The sequence below is a fragment of the Colossoma macropomum genome, unplaced genomic scaffold (genome assembly GCF_904425465.1).
Source record: "Colossoma macropomum unplaced genomic scaffold, Colossoma_macropomum, whole genome shotgun sequence".
Taxonomy (NCBI): domain Eukaryota; kingdom Metazoa; phylum Chordata; class Actinopteri; order Characiformes; family Serrasalmidae; genus Colossoma; species Colossoma macropomum.
This window is the reverse complement of record NW_023494798.1, coordinates 26047221-26062329: the sequence shown is the minus strand read 5'-3', so window position 1 is coordinate 26062329 and position 15109 is coordinate 26047221. Positions and strand designations below refer to the sequence as shown.

At 37.3% G+C, this 15109-nt stretch overlaps 2 protein-coding genes across 13 annotated transcripts in view; both read right to left on the bottom strand.

Annotated features, from left to right (window-relative positions):
• Nucleotides 1–260: 260 nt before the first annotated feature.
• LOC118818241 (galectin-6-like) lies at nt 261–10207 on the bottom strand. 6 transcript variants are annotated; one of them, XM_036585450.1, is made up of 16 exons: nt 10021–10207; nt 9657–9745; nt 8211–8415; nt 7931–8044; nt 7283–7312; nt 6105–6140; nt 5703–5735; nt 5577–5603; nt 5458–5484; nt 5253–5294; nt 5120–5146; nt 4062–4097; nt 3446–3475; nt 3068–3156; nt 1567–1732; nt 261–527 (listed from the first exon to the last, which is right to left on the bottom strand). In XM_036585450.1, exons 1-16 carry the CDS (start codon nt 10063–10065, stop codon nt 384–386), a joined length of 1140 nt encoding a protein of 379 aa, XP_036441343.1. In that variant the 5' UTR covers nt 10066–10207; the 3' UTR covers nt 261–383. The 6 variants fall into 6 exon arrangements, with proteins under 6 accessions (XP_036441343.1, XP_036441344.1, XP_036441345.1 ...); XM_036585451.1 differs by having other exon boundaries at nt 5259–5294; nt 10021–10206; XM_036585452.1 differs by lacking the exon at nt 6105–6140 and having other exon boundaries at nt 10021–10206.
• A 982-nt stretch (nt 10208–11189) lies between these two features.
• LOC118817771 (ryanodine receptor 1-like) overlaps nt 11190–15109 on the bottom strand; it is a 125265-nt gene continuing 121345 nt past the window's right edge. For all 7 annotated transcript variants that reach the window (XM_036584685.1, XM_036584688.1, XM_036584687.1 and 4 more), the window contains 4 exons: nt 14505–14569; nt 14227–14327; nt 14074–14125; nt 11190–13250 (listed from right to left, as the gene is read on the bottom strand). In XM_036584685.1, coding sequence (XP_036440578.1) covers nt 13155–13250; nt 14074–14125; nt 14227–14327; nt 14505–14569 — 314 coding nt within the window. In that variant the 3' untranslated portion in view covers nt 11190–13154. The remainder of the gene's footprint in view (nt 13251–14073; nt 14126–14226; nt 14328–14504; nt 14570–15109) is intronic.

Below are 15109 nucleotides of genomic sequence, written 5' to 3'. Positions count from 1 at the left end.
ATAATGAATGCTAAACGTATATTGAAAAAAAGTATGTTGAATTGCATATTGAATGCCAAAGGCAACTTTTGGTAGAAGCATGTTTTTACTCTTGTGTTTTATGTTTCAAACACCAGTGGAAGAAAAATATAATTGTGGTAAAGTTATAGTTTAAAAAATAGTTTACTAGTAGCATTTTGTATGAAGGAGTCAAAGTAGACCATCCCTAATGTAAATGCTTCAAATGCACTGGACAAATGCTAATGAGAACTGAACACACGTTAAGGCCACATTATTTACTGTTTTATTTGCATCCAAAGAAGTAACAATTATGTTGTTAATGTAAAGACTTTTATATAGATAAAGCATTAACAAGGCAAGACATTACTACTGAGAATGCAGGTTCAGTAATGGATGTATGAGATTTGGACATCTCCCTCCACTTCCAGCATGCTGATCTGAGCGTAGGCCAGGCGGTGGTAGAAAGTAAACATGTGCTGCCCATTGGCAAACACCTTAAACTTGTCTTGACCACAGCGAATGGAGATCTGAGAGAAAACACATGAGAGAGAGACTGGTTATTAACTGGTGGATGCTGACTATAACAGCAGTAAGAGCATATCACATAAATAAAATGTAAACAAATCAATTTCAAATAAAACTGTTTCATTCAGTACAACACACTGCACACCAAGAAACTGTGCTGCACTCTTAAAAAACATGGTCCTTTGATGATTCTTTAGTAAAGGACAAGAAAAATGAACACTCAAAGAACTCTTTGCATCATGAAAGTGTTCATCAGATTGATGGAGAATGTGGTGTAGATGGTTCAATATAGAACCCTTTTAAAAATGGTTCTATATAGCACCCAAAAGGGTTCTTCTATTTTTATGATGTTGAGCTTTAACAACAGAAAAACGCTTTTGGGTGCTAAATAGAACCCTTTTCAAAACGGAACCATATATAGCACATTTTCAATCAATCTTTGAGCGTTCAAGGTTCTATATAGAACCATTTTCTTTACTACAGAACCCTTGAAGAAGCATTTTTTTAAGAGTGTACAGCAGCTTGGCTAACCGTGCTGTGCACTGAAACGCACATGATAGGACAATACGCTACAGCCAGTTTTACAAAGACAGTTAAAAAAATAACGTTAATGCTTTGCAATTCTACTCAGTCATACACAGTAAAGTAGGCACGCCTACATTTTGGTAGGAAATGTTGACTTTTCGCCTCTGTTTTGTTAGCCTGCACGCTTCCACTCGCATTGGAGAAGTGGTTGTAATTGTGTTGGTGTGTGTTCAAAAATGGGCTAAAATCACACATTGTATTCTGGGTGGGAATTTGCCAAAACGGAATGTTTAAAGTGCCCAGTGACTGTGTCGAAATGACACAGAGTCAGAAACACTTCACTGTGAGAAGTGTCAGCTTGAGCTCATTAACGCGGCAGTGTACTCTTGGCTTATGTCTCATAGTTTCAGCAGGTATCAGATGTTGGTATCGGTACATTTTTACTAGTACAAATATGAATATATGAGTGCCCGATACTAGTATCAGTATCAATGCATCCCTAAAGATAGCCCTTACCTCAAAGAACTGTCCCTCCAGGAAGGGGTTGAAATCAATGTCTCGCTCTTCATTACCCCAACAACCACCGATTAGGCTGTTTCTGACCACCACACCCTCTCTTATTCGCGGGTTAAGGTGGAAGGCAATGTCTCGTGAGCCACCAACCACAAAGTTAATGCAAAACCTACAGCAAATATAGAAAACAAAATAGCATATTTTTAAAAATTAAAATACAGTGAGTTCTCAATAAATACAGCTTACACTCACTTGCCACCAAATCTACAGTACTTGCAGTTTTGCCTTGTATCTACATTCATTTTTCATTTGATCAACACCTCTTACCACATAGGTGCATTCTGTAGTTCTACAGGTACGGATTCTGTGCATAATTTATTAGCCCCTCTTTACCCTGTTCATCAATGGGCCACCCCAACAGTACCACCACAGAGCATGTATTATTTACGTGAAAGATCATTCTCAGCACTGCAGTGCTGCAGTTCAGTGCCACTGCTGGACTGAGAATGGTCCACTAACCAAAAATGTCCTGTGGGCAGCGTCCTGTGACGGCTGACGAAAGATTAGAGGATGACTAACACAAACTGTGCAGCGACAGATGATCTGTTGTCTCTGACTTTACATCCACAAAGTGGACCTACAAGGTAGGAGTGTCTGATAGAGGGGACAGCGAGTGGACATAGTTTTTCAAAACTCCAGCACTGCTGTGTCTGATCCACTCGTACCAACACAACAAGCACTAACATCCCACTACCATGTCAGTTCTGAGAATTATCCACTACATAAATAACTCCTGCTCTGTGGTTGTCCTGTTGGGGTCCTGACTATTATTGAACGAGGTAAAAAGGGGCAGATAAAATGGACAGTGAACGTAGATACGAAATAAATACCTAATAAAGTGCCATTAAGTGTAATTTGTTTTTATACAGTGTTAGGATGTGGAGTCATACATTCCATATATACTATGTACATGTAAGAACCGATATTTAATAATAATATGTATTATATGATATCATTGCTGACAGAACAAAACCTTGTATCTCCAAAATGGCAACTTTAAAAGAGAAGGAAAAAAAACATTCTCAACTTGTAATGGAAGTTAATGTAAGATTTTGGTCAATTCATCGTGAAATTGTGAAACAATATCAAGTTTAACTGGAGTTTTCAAATTAAAAATAAAAAAATAAGTTTAAAAAAAGGCAATAATGGAGATGCAAGGTTATTTCACATATACAACAATATGTATTAAAATAAAATTTTAAAATTGTAATGTAATATGTCTAATCCTAAATCTAATCCTAAATAATAAGTCTAATCCTAAATGTAATTTCAGCTAAAATAAAAATGAAAATTGCATGAATTGTATTTCTGTCAATTAAAACAAACAAACAAGCAAACAAATAAATAAACTGTTATTAAGTAATTTTGTTAATCTTGAAATGAAAACAAATACACATTTGCGTGTGAACACACACACACACACACACACACACATACATAATACCTGTCAGCTCCATATGGCACCATGCCTCTAATGATAATGGTCCTCTTGAATGTCATTCCTCCAGGGATCATATCTGAATAGGGGATGCCCTAAACACACACATAAAAGAATTTAACACAATACCCTTTCCAAATAGGCCTAATAAAAACTCACAGTTCTAGTCTTGGTCCAGTTTTCAGACAATATGTCGATAAAACTTGGGTTCATGGGTTCACCTTGAACTTTCTACTGTTTCCACTCAGCCCTTAAGCAAGGCAAGGTTACTCTGATGTGCTCTATTCAGTGATGCAGAAATGGATGTTTCTGTGCTGTCTAAAGGCAGGGATCTGTAATCTGTACCAATGCAGAATTTAACTCAGCAGCTGTGAAAATACTTACAGGGTTGAAGATAGGCTGTAATCCCATTACCTGAGGAAAACAAAACAAAAAAAAGGAATAAAAAATCACAGTGTGAAATTATCTTTGGCGAAAGCAGCAGCTTTTGTGTTTATTAAAGGGTTGGGATGTGGAAAAGAGAAGTACAGCTTCATGATATAGACTGATTGCAGAAATGACTCCTAACAAGTCATTTGTCTCTTTTGAATAACATACTGGAGTGGCGGGATTAGCAAATTCTTCCGCTCAGATTAAAGTCTGGAATGTAAAAAGAGGCAAAGGCATGGATCTGCTGTATCTTTGACCAATCATATGTGATAAACTGTTCTTTCGATTTTCATTTTCAAAGTATCCAGCAATAATGACTGGTAAACTTGTTGCAAATGCAAATTAACATTGAATTTTTTGTGATTTTTTGCAGGAAATATTTAGATTCTTCAGCGAACTTTTCAAGACGTTTGCAGGTAGTTTGTAGCACTGATGGAAATTACAGAGACGTTTATTTAACTAGTCTAGTGAGCCATGGTCTAGGTCTGCACTGACGACTGATGGAGCCTGCTGATTTTTTCAGTTGATTGACTGACTGATGATCACATATAAAATATGTATTTACACTTACCGGCAGATTTCCTCCTGGAAAACCCATGCCTCCTCCCTTACATAGAGATATTAATAGTTATTATATACGGCACTGTGCAGAAATTCAGAGACCGCTCTTTAGTTGTTTAATGCAGAGTCAAAATGGCCATTAAAGTACAAGTTATTCATTTTTCCAGAGATACTTCTGAGGAGTTTAGATATGAGATAATCCACTTACATAAGGAAGAGGAAAGTCAAAAGAAATTAAGTGAAAAAAGGAGTTTCCAAATGATTAAAATATACAGAGAAAATGGTACTCCTAACAAGCTTGCAAGACCTGGTAGATCACCAAAACTGTCACCATCAGAAACTTTCATCTTTGGGAGACAGGAAAAAGTAAAGCTCCACTCTTACTTCAGATCTAAAAAAAATCAGGTTTTTCTGTCCATCCTTCCACTGTGGGAAGACAACTTAGTGCTATGGCTCTGATAGGATGTGTAGCTCTGAAGAAGCCCTCACTGAGAAAAGGAAATAGATGAAAAGGAAGAAAATTCGCAAATCAAACAAAGAAGCTGCTTGTTGTCTCAGAACAATGGACTGATCAACCCAGAGTTCAGATCTCAATCTTTAAATTTATTTTTGGGATTATTTGTGAGACTGTGAGAAGCAGAAAATGCAACCAACTTCTGAGACTGAACTTTGGAAGTGTAGAAAAACATCCCTGCAGATTTCATTGAATAACTAAAAGCAAGTCTCCTGACAAGAATGGAAGCTTTAATAAAGGCAAAATGTGGACACATTAAATGCTGAAAATATATATATATATATATATATATATATATATATATTATATATATAATATATATATATATATTAGTTGTTGAGTTTTCTGTGTAATTTTCTGTTTTCTGTGTAAAGTGTAACAGATGGACTGCTGCCTGTAATTGTAGAACTACGAAGTGCAACTTTGTGTGGAAACATGGAGGTGGTTTTAATGAAGTGGCCAGTTGGTGTATGTTTTTTTTTTTTTTTCCCTGAAGCCAAAAGATAAATAACCTAAATAAATAACAGAAATCCAGAAATACAGTTAAGTCTTACCCCCATTCCAGGTCCTGGAAAACCTCCCTAAAAGAAAACACAACAAAAATATATATAACAAATAAAAAACACATATGTGAGAATATTTTAACACACATATAATCACTCATATATTCACATTCAAATTCCTTACTCTTACCCCCATGCCACCCATTCCAGGTCCGGGATATCCACCCTACAGGTACAGATGTTTGGGAATCAGTAATTATTGAAACATTAACGGTGTAAATTAGCCTGAGGCCTGGACTACAGTGGACAGCAACTTTTAAAGTAGTCAGCAAAAATCACATAAAACATACAACTCAAAATATACAGGCTCATAGTGCTGAAATACGCACCCCCATTCCACTACCAGGATAAAATCCCTATGGATGACAAACAGCAATTAATAGGGAATATACATGTATAACACTGTACAAATGTGTGTTTTTGGAGGCATTTTGAAGAAAAGACTTGCCCCCATTCCAGGTCCGGGATATCCACCCTGCAGAGGTTCAGCAGGTTATTGTATATGTATACCACATGTTGTGCTTTACATGAAGGTAACACAGGCAAATGCATGATATATTGTTTGTGCACTCACCCCCATGCCACCTCCCATTCCGCCTGGAATTCCCTTTAGGAGATAAAAAAAGTCTTCATCTTATATACTCTTAGGGATTCAAAGTAGAACCAAATTTAGTGTAGTGTAGAACTAAATTGCAGTGCCTACAGAAATTTTAAGGGGTGCATCAGTTATGATTTTTTCTGGCTGATTCAGATTTTTTTATATTTGATCTTTTTGGTCAGTTTTATTTTTTAAGCCCTATTCGAGCTGGATTAGTTTTACTCAGAGCTCCTCAGTAACAGTAATTCTGCTCGAATCGACATCTAGGTAATATCCACCCTTCAGAGGTTCAGCAGGTTAGGGTATATGTATACCGCATGCTGTGCTTTACATGAAGGTAACACAGGCAGATGCATGATATATTGTTTGTGCACTTACCCCCATGCCACCTCCCATTCCGCCTGGGTATCCTCGCTTTAGGAGATAAGAAAGTCTTAATCTTCTATACTCATAGGTATTCAAAGACATGGATTAAGCTTAGTCTAGAACTAAATTGCAGTGCCTACAGAGATTTAGTAAGGGGTGCATCAATTATAATTTTTGTGGTTGATTCAGTTTTCTTTACATTTGATCTTTTTGGTCAGTTTTATTTTTTAAGCCCTCTTTGAGCTGGATAAGTTTTACTCAGAGCTCCTCAGTAATAGCAGTCCTGCTCGAATTGACATGTAGGTAATGTAATAACAAAACCAAGTAATGGAACAATGGATGCTTCTTGTTCTGAACTTTTCTGGTTACATTTTCTGTTAGTTGGGTGGCATTTTGTAAGTTGAATGAACCCACTTTACTAGCCTAATGCTAGCCTATTTGCCGTTTAGCTGCACGACGTGTTGTTATTGTTGGGAAGTGTGGCGCTTGTTGCATAATGTTGATGTAAACGTTCATGCAATGATGTTTGGATCAGGACTATTTGGGGTGATTTGGAAAAATTACAGCGATCCTTTATCCCGTACAGATAGGCCAGTCAAAGCGTAGACAAATTATGTTAACAGACCTCCTCCCGCAAGGGCTATAGAAGGTAATTCACTCCGGAATTATTACCTAGTAGACTCATAAAAACTACAGACATGGCAGATTCATACTGAATGGAAATCATGGATCTTGTTGGTAATCAGTCAGATTACATGTCCCCATGTACTACTAATCCCACTCAAATAGGGCTTTAGTCAAAGAGGAACATGCAACAAAGACAGTAACATTGTGTATCTGTCCTTTACCCCAAATTTGCTCATTGTGGACTAAAGGAATGCACTGATATAAAACACATGGGTTGGTGGGTAGGCTTAACACGTGCATGGACACACGTACACTTTACAGATAGCAGTCTTGATGTCCTCTTCACATACTTTGAAATAAGTCCCAATTATTGACATTTTGTCAAGATATAGCAGCAGTGTTAATGCACTGTTCACACGTTTAGCTGGCTCACAAAATTTACAACTTAAAATCACAACACAGATTGAGTAAAATAACATCTGCCTGCCACGTGTTAGGTATGAATATCAGCTTATAATTATTAAAATCTATCTAAAAGCAAATCCAAACATGAATACACTCACCCCCATGCCTCCCATTCCTCCTTGCATACCCTAAAAAGGAGATAGCATTTTTGTTTGGTTAAATAAACACTGAATTACAATGGGGAGTCCTCAGGGCTTTCTAGGCCTCCAGACAGTCATGTCTGTAATTATAATTAATTTTTATTCAGTATACTTATCATGCTTGTTGTATTTTGGTTTTGGTTGAAAACAAAGAGTTGCAAAAAAAGGTCATTCTAGGCTTTCTAGAAGTCCAAGAAACATCACTCATTGTGAGTATGGATGGTAGCCTGACCAGTGCATTTTATTCAGTTGTTAGAAATGGAAAATAGCAGTAGCTCTATGCCAGGGATCTTTACTGAAAAAGTCACTCTTTTTTTACAAGCTTCAAATTTCTTTGATTAATCTGGAACAGCGAAAAAATGTTAATGCTAGCAGATATTGGCATTATTGGAGAGATGTTTTTCTTATATTTTGAGTTTTTGCATTTATACAGGCATGTATAACAGTTACAGTTTACCACTACTGAATTACATCCATTTGATTTCAATTACAATTACAGGGAACAACTACGGGACAGCTTTGACCTACAAAACAAAGCAAGACCATGAACTTCAGCAAAACATGTCTTTCACAGTTTTAAACTTTAAGACCTGTTTTATCTCTCACCCCAATGATGTTGATGGTGTCAATGGCCACATCTCCGCCGATTTCCAAGGCACACACCCTCTCCAGAGGCAATCTGTGCTGGAACAGGTAGAAATCTGTCCCATTTACGGTTACCTGCCGGGCCACAAAAGATCATGTTCATGCTATTCTGTGTGCTCCATCAAACATACTGCCAGAAATGTATATGACTGACTGGACTGTTTACCACTAACAAGGGCTACATTGCATGTTGTAAAACGAGTGATGGTTCTCAAAAGTTTAAAAAAGCAGTTCTTCACACCTGATAGCCCTCTGTGTTGACGACAATAATCAGCTCAAAATGCTCCCCCTTGCGGAAAGGCATGTGTTTGACTTTCTCTTCACCTTCCCATGAGCCATTTTGGAAAGTATTAAAGATCACTTTGTCCCGGTGGTCAAAACGAGGGTTCAGATGCAAAGCAATATCACATCCATCGAATTCACCACACTGCAGATTCACATGAAACCTTTAAAAGGCAGCAGAGAGGGAGAGAATTGCTTACTGCCAAACGCAGACAGTGAAATCAAGAAACAATTTAATTCTGACAAGCATAAGTGTATATTACTAGCCTGGCACCGGCAATCATGCGCTTTTCTGCCTTCAGTACTAACCATGGTTTAGATCACGTTCTTGTGTAATAGGCTTTACAATGATCAGGCTGAATGAAACCAAGATAATACAATGAGGTGCAACAGGCTACTGATAACTGTGACTTATGAGCCCTGTATGAATGTAAGTTCAGTAGTTTCTTCTGAAAATGTTTGTTACCAACGTCCGGCCCTCGATGAGATATGAAAAACAAACTGGAACACCTTTGAGTACACATAGTGAATAATGAAACCTTTGTTTGAGAAGCCATGTATGGCATTTATGGTTCAAGGACTTATGGACTCCTGACATTGTGAATAGTGATCTTAGGCTTGTGTCCATGAAGCTTCTGACACACAGTTCTTGTGCTGATGTTGCTTCGACAGGCAGTTTGAAACTCTGTAATGAGTGATGCAACAGAGGATAGCTGATTTTTACGCATTATTCACTTCAGTTTTCGGTGGCCATGCTCTGTGAGTTTGTGTGATTAACCACTAGCTGACTTGTGGCAAATGTGGCATCCTATGATAGTGCCACATTTAAAGTTCAGTATGACCCATTTTACTGCTACTGTACCTATAGACATTGCATGGCTATGTACTAGATTTTATACACATCTTAGCAATGGGTGTGGTTGAAACAACTGAACTCAATAAATAGGAGGGGTGTCCATACTTTTGGCCGTATAGTGTAAGTACCAAAACTCTTCATCAGTTTAATTTTTTAAAGAATTTGTACTTTGATGAGTATTTTGAAAGGACTTCTGTTACTTCAGAATTAGCTGTCCAAGTGTGTTGCATATCTATATTGTATGCAGTTTGTGTGCAGTCTGCTGCCTTTACTAATTTATCTCTATTAGTCAGTTAAAGGTTGGCACATAGATCCATGGCGCCAGACTGCACAATAAACAATGACTGGGGCAACGCCCATACACCTCACTACATTGCCACTTCCTTTAAAGTGAATATATTAATCCTTTCAGTGCTTTTGAGGAAATATATATATGTATATATATATATATATATATTATATATATATATATATATATATATATTATATATAAAAAAAACTTCAAATAAAAAGAGGCAATAACAAAGTTTGTTTCACTCCGTCACCTACCTGTTAATGTGATGGTGGATCTTTCCCTGAATGTAGACCGACATTCCTGCCCTAAGGCCACCATTGATAGGACCAACATATGGGATGCTCTAAAGAACATACATGCATATTTTTATGTTCAGTATGTATTATATTTATGTAAATAGCTTTATGTACTAAGAAGTTCCCAAATCTCACTCTAAAATATTTAACTCTTTACAAAATGTGAACCATTTCTGTTTTTTCTTGATATGTCTACAAAGTCGGGAAATGTCCTGAAAATGTATGCAAACACAAATGCATACGCACCCTTTTTTGGATATTCTACACCTAGTAAAGTGGAAAATGAAAATAGCAGAGATACAAAAAATAGACATGTACTCACTGGATTGTAGATAGGCTGATAGCCTGGTGGAGCTAAGAAGGCCATGTTAGCAGGATACTGTCTGTCTCTCCAGACGAGGGCCAAGAAGGAGAATGGCAGTAGGGTGAACAGCAGCTGAACAGAGACAATGTCAGGAGCGTGCTCTTATAGCCAGACCTAAAGGGAGGGGTGCTACCAGATGTACTCTGTGTTCTGCTGTTTGCTCTACCACTGTTATCAGCAATTACCTTGCTTACTCCAGGAGTGGTCCAGGCCAACAAAGGTGTATGTGTGTTTGTGTGTGTATGTGCTTTGCAAGGGTGTGTCTGTGAAATAAATGGATTAACACTTTATGATGCAAGTGTTTGGAAATACGTGTTCATATACTGGTGGAATAAGAATATAGAGTAATTTCAATGGTTAGGGGACAATTTCTAGACCTCCACGTAGATAATCAGTTATCACAGTATGAACCCAGCTTGGAGGAGGTAAGGAATGCATGATGCATATCTTATGTGCCAATTTAATTAATTAATGAATTAATTATTCATTTATGGCAGGAAGTGAATTCATTATGTAAACATTTTTTATCGCTAAAAGTTCTGATGGAAACAAGCTACTGGGTGGGAAAAAAAATCTTTTTTTTTCACATTTTCATTTTAGCGCTCAGAATTTGTGAAGAAAGAGGATGGAAACATAAATAATGACAAATACAAAAAAAAAGAATCATCATTTAGGCTGCAGAAATGAAAAATCAACAATCAAGATGCACTGAGAATCGTTTTATTGCATCTTGGCATCCCATTATGAATCAGAATGAAATCTTGCGGTGTCTAGAAACTTTCACCCCTAATGTGAACTAAACTGCCTAATATGACTAAACTATCTGAGAATAAACTAATTCATTAGTGCACTGTGGAAAAAGAAAAGGAGGCTTCACAGCCTAACTACACAATGGGTCATGTGGAGAGCTGGAGTCGCTATGAGGGATATCTTAAATACATGGCCTTTAACTGATAGGCATTCTGACTAAAATAATATTCTGTAATGATTGATTTGCTGGAATGACTCATTACACTGTCTGGATGCGTGTGAGTAATTTGATTCTCAAATGCATTCTTTGATCCCAGAGCTGCACGTTAGCAGGAGTGTCAAGACCAAGACCCAGAGAGAATGAAACAGAAGCGCTCTTAAAATACTGAAATCAGTTTAATCTTTATTGAAACATAGGATTCTGGCAGATACTCAGTCAGATTTAAAGAAAAGCAACATCTCTCCTGCAGCTTTCAGAGCAGTTCACACAGGCACACGGTTCTGGCACATATTCCACTCTCACATCATGTGGAGGCTGTATGTGTGGCTTTGAGCATGGACTTAACATGAAGCACAAACAGGAGAGATCTAACAATTTATTTCTCTATTTGGGAAAAAAGTATGAAGTGTGGCACCTGGCTGAAAGAAACAGAAGTCTGCAGGCAAAAACACCAAAGCTACCTGATTTATCTGACTGCAAACTGAACATAGCTCTTATCCTTTTCCATTACCAGTTTTTTTCTTTTCGCAAAAAATAGTACCCAATACATATTCATTTAGAACAGATTGGCTTAGAATGTGTGAATAATTCAAAGCTCCAACGAAAAAATATATTATTTATATATTTATGTTGACAAAATAAGTTATTTTTCAATCAGATCTCAGTCAGCACGTAAAGTACTTCTTGTCAGAGTCTTAAAAAAGACAGGATGGCCATAATGGATGTATTCTATACATTCATGTGTTGAAATGCACTGGCAAAACAAAGAAATGCTAGCATGCAATGACATACATTCAGTGGTCACTTTATTAGGTGCATCTACCTTGTATCTACACTCATTGTCCACTATATCGGGTCCACTTACCTACAATATTGGTGTTAGCCCCCTTGACCCCAATCATCAATGGTCAGGATCCCCACAGGACCACCACTGAGCAGGGATCATTCTCAGATCTGCGGTGATACCCCCCCACAGCGGTGGTCCTGTGAAGTCCTGACCATGGGTTAAAGGGTGGAGAAGGAACAGAAGCAGACAGACTATAGTCTGTAGAACTACAAAGTGCCTCTACATGGTAAGTGGACTTCATAAAATGGACAATGAATGAAAAGACACAATGTAGGTGTACCTAATGAAGTGACCAGTGATTGGACATTTCAACTTCTTTGTCATGAAAACAGCAAGTGGACATTGCCGGGTAACAGTGTTTCTACACAAGTAAAGGAAATAGAAGATATCTAAATTCTCCATAGCAGAAACACTGAGTATGAGGAGCACAGAAACAGTGTCTCATCCTAAGACTTTGTAGTGCAGTACAGTTATTTTACATTAGTACAAAGTTTGGGTCAGTTTTAACACTGGCTTAAAGCTCATATCTCACCAATAATCCAAAAAAGGCTATATGAAACTGTCCCAAGAAAGGCCTTTAGAGTTTGTTTCTTTTCTCTCAAGAAGTAGGTTTACTTTACAAATGGTCATATAAACACATAGGTCAATAGCCTGGCTTAAAATATGACTTATAGGTCACAGAGCAGGGCTTTAGCAGTGATATGGCTCTGGTATATGTCTATATACACATCAATAAATACAGACAAAATGCTTCATACATTACACTAAAATTAAAAGTCTGAAATACTCATAGACGTATTGGGTCTAATATAAAAGATCAATACTGACTATCAATAAAGCAGTATCATCATACTTGTCATTATTGTAGTTGATTCAGTATTAGGCACTGTGATGTTTTAAGATCCATAGCAACATATAGACAAGACTGAGAGGAGGGCATGTTGCCTGTTTCAATCCTAAAAACATTTAACAATTAAACAAAGCCTGTGCATACAATCAAATTGTCTTTATTCTTCTCTCTCTCTTTCTTTACTTATTTCCTTCTCACTCACACACACAAACACATTGCATATCTTTCTCTCATTTTCATTCATTCATGCGGGTAAATAAAAGGCTCGGGGTGTGAGTGCGTGCTCCAGTATGTGTGGTGTCTTTTCTCAATTGGTAAAACAGTCCTGCAGTCCTAAGATGTCTTTTATTTACATGACCTTTCCCTGTCACACCCTCAGGCACACACAGACACACGCACCGGAACATACTCTATGGCACTGAGAGCTAGCCGAGCTGATCCTCGTATTGCTTTCTGAAACAGTCGCCAGCTGGGAAGAAGTCCCAGCATCGCTCTTGGTACATCTTCCACACGTACGATTCCTATGAGAAAATAAGAGGGGAAAGAATAGAGCAAATAAAGCACAGTTAGCAAAATTATAAATAAGAGGAAAGGGTCTTAAAGGGCCCATATGCTACATTTCTCTTGTAATTTATTTCTGGCCCCTGAAATCAACATATTAATTTGTGTTTTATGTACCAAAAAGCTTTCCATTCTAAGTGAAAATAAGTTAACACATCCTCTACAGAGACTTATATGGCATTTTCTGTAGATTTTAGTGCTGTTTATAAGGAGTGGTTTAGCCCACACTGCTTTTTGAACGAGACATAATGCAGGACAGCCAGTCAGAAAAGAGAATTTCTAAATTGGAAAGTTTCGTGTTTTTTTTTTCTTTTTCTAATATGTGAAAAGTTTGATCTCTGTGGAGCATGTGTTACATTATTTTCATGTAGAAAATCAACAAAAAATGCTCATCTGAGCAGGGGCGCCTAAAGTTTTACATATCACTGCATGTACGTGACCTCTCTTCTGACTGGCTGTCCTGTATTATGTCTCATTCATAAAACAGCGTGGGCCAAACCACTCCTTAAAGACTTATAAATAGTGTAAACGGGCAGGGCTAAACTGCTATAGGCTAAATAGGCAGATACATATAAATGTGTTGTTTTCTTGACATCACAAAAACAATTTATTCAAAACAAGTTATTTTTTTTAGTTTAGTTTCTATAAACAGCCTGGGGAGTAAAGGGCATGATTTGAAACTTTAGCTAATTTTATAAAACAGTTATTTAAAAAAAAGCAAGGAAAACTTGGTTTTCCATTATATGGGCCCTTTAAAAGCAAACCGTGCAGAGGAACACCAACCTGTCCAGTGTGCTCCGTTTCATCTTTATTGATTAAATACATCAAGAAGAACCTGTTGGGATAGGGCAGAAAGCTCAGTGTTATTGTTAGAGTTAAAAGTGTGAAAATGAGAGTTAAAAGCCTTAACTGAGCCCCTCTGAGCAATCTACTCACATGTAGTTGGCTAAATTGTGCTCCTCCAACGTATGTGTCTCGAAACCATGCGGAGTCGTGTCAAAGTAGTCGCTTCCGATTCCACAAATGAAGCACTTGGTCTGGGGAGACAAGAAAAAAAGAGTATTTAGACGGATACATTTCAGTGGATATATGGCAAGTCACATGTTGAGAAGTGGAGAACCTACAGGAAGTAAATAGGACAGCATGCATTTGTCAGATTGTACTGTATATGCAATGAATGGGCTATGGCGTGAGTGTATTCAGAGAAGACGTACCTCCATGTCCTCTCTGACCTGCTCCTGCTGATCTCTCAGCTCACCAAAGGCATCAATGATCAGACCTACACATCACACATACAGTAGTTAATACAGAGTAGTGTAATTAGGATTAGCGGTGTAATTAGTGGTGTAATTGGTCTCAGTGCAGAAAAAAAATTAAAATGACAATGTAATTTGCTTGTTTACTCACTATTGTTCTGTCTTAAACAAGTTACTGACAGCACTCTTAATTTCCCACATATATGAATGAATATACTTATATGTACAAAAATCATTGAATAAAAATTAGCACAAATTTACTTAATTCTAAATGTACCTAAGCATTAAAAGTAAAACTGTGTACTGTGAGTTATTACAGTTATTAGTTATTTTAAGATCTATTAAGGAGAGTTAGTTGTTCTTGTCTGTAGCCAAACCACAGGTGTCCTTTACAGAACTAGTACATTTGTATGTTAATTCAAATTGAAACATATAGAACTGATACATGTGGTTCTTAATTAGGCCTCTGCCTGATAAGTTCCGTTACTTGGAAATGATGCATCAAAACAGTATTATGCATAGAACAAATGCTTATCACTTATTTTTAAGCCCTTTATGTCAAT

Bases quoted from the DNA above. Each gene is read 5' to 3' on its own strand.
- LOC118818241 (XM_036585450.1), bottom strand. From the start codon at position 10,065: ATGGCCTTCTTAGCTCCACCAGGCTATCAGCCTATCTACAATCCA. The intron at 9,746-10,020 runs GTGAGTACATGT...TATGTTCTTTAG, and splicing joins ATCAGCCTATCTACAATCCA to AGCATCCCATATGTTGGTCC. The intron at 3,476-4,061 runs GTAAGTGTAAAT...TGTTTTCCTCAG, and splicing joins TTCCAGGAGGAAATCTGCCG to GTAATGGGATTACAGCCTAT.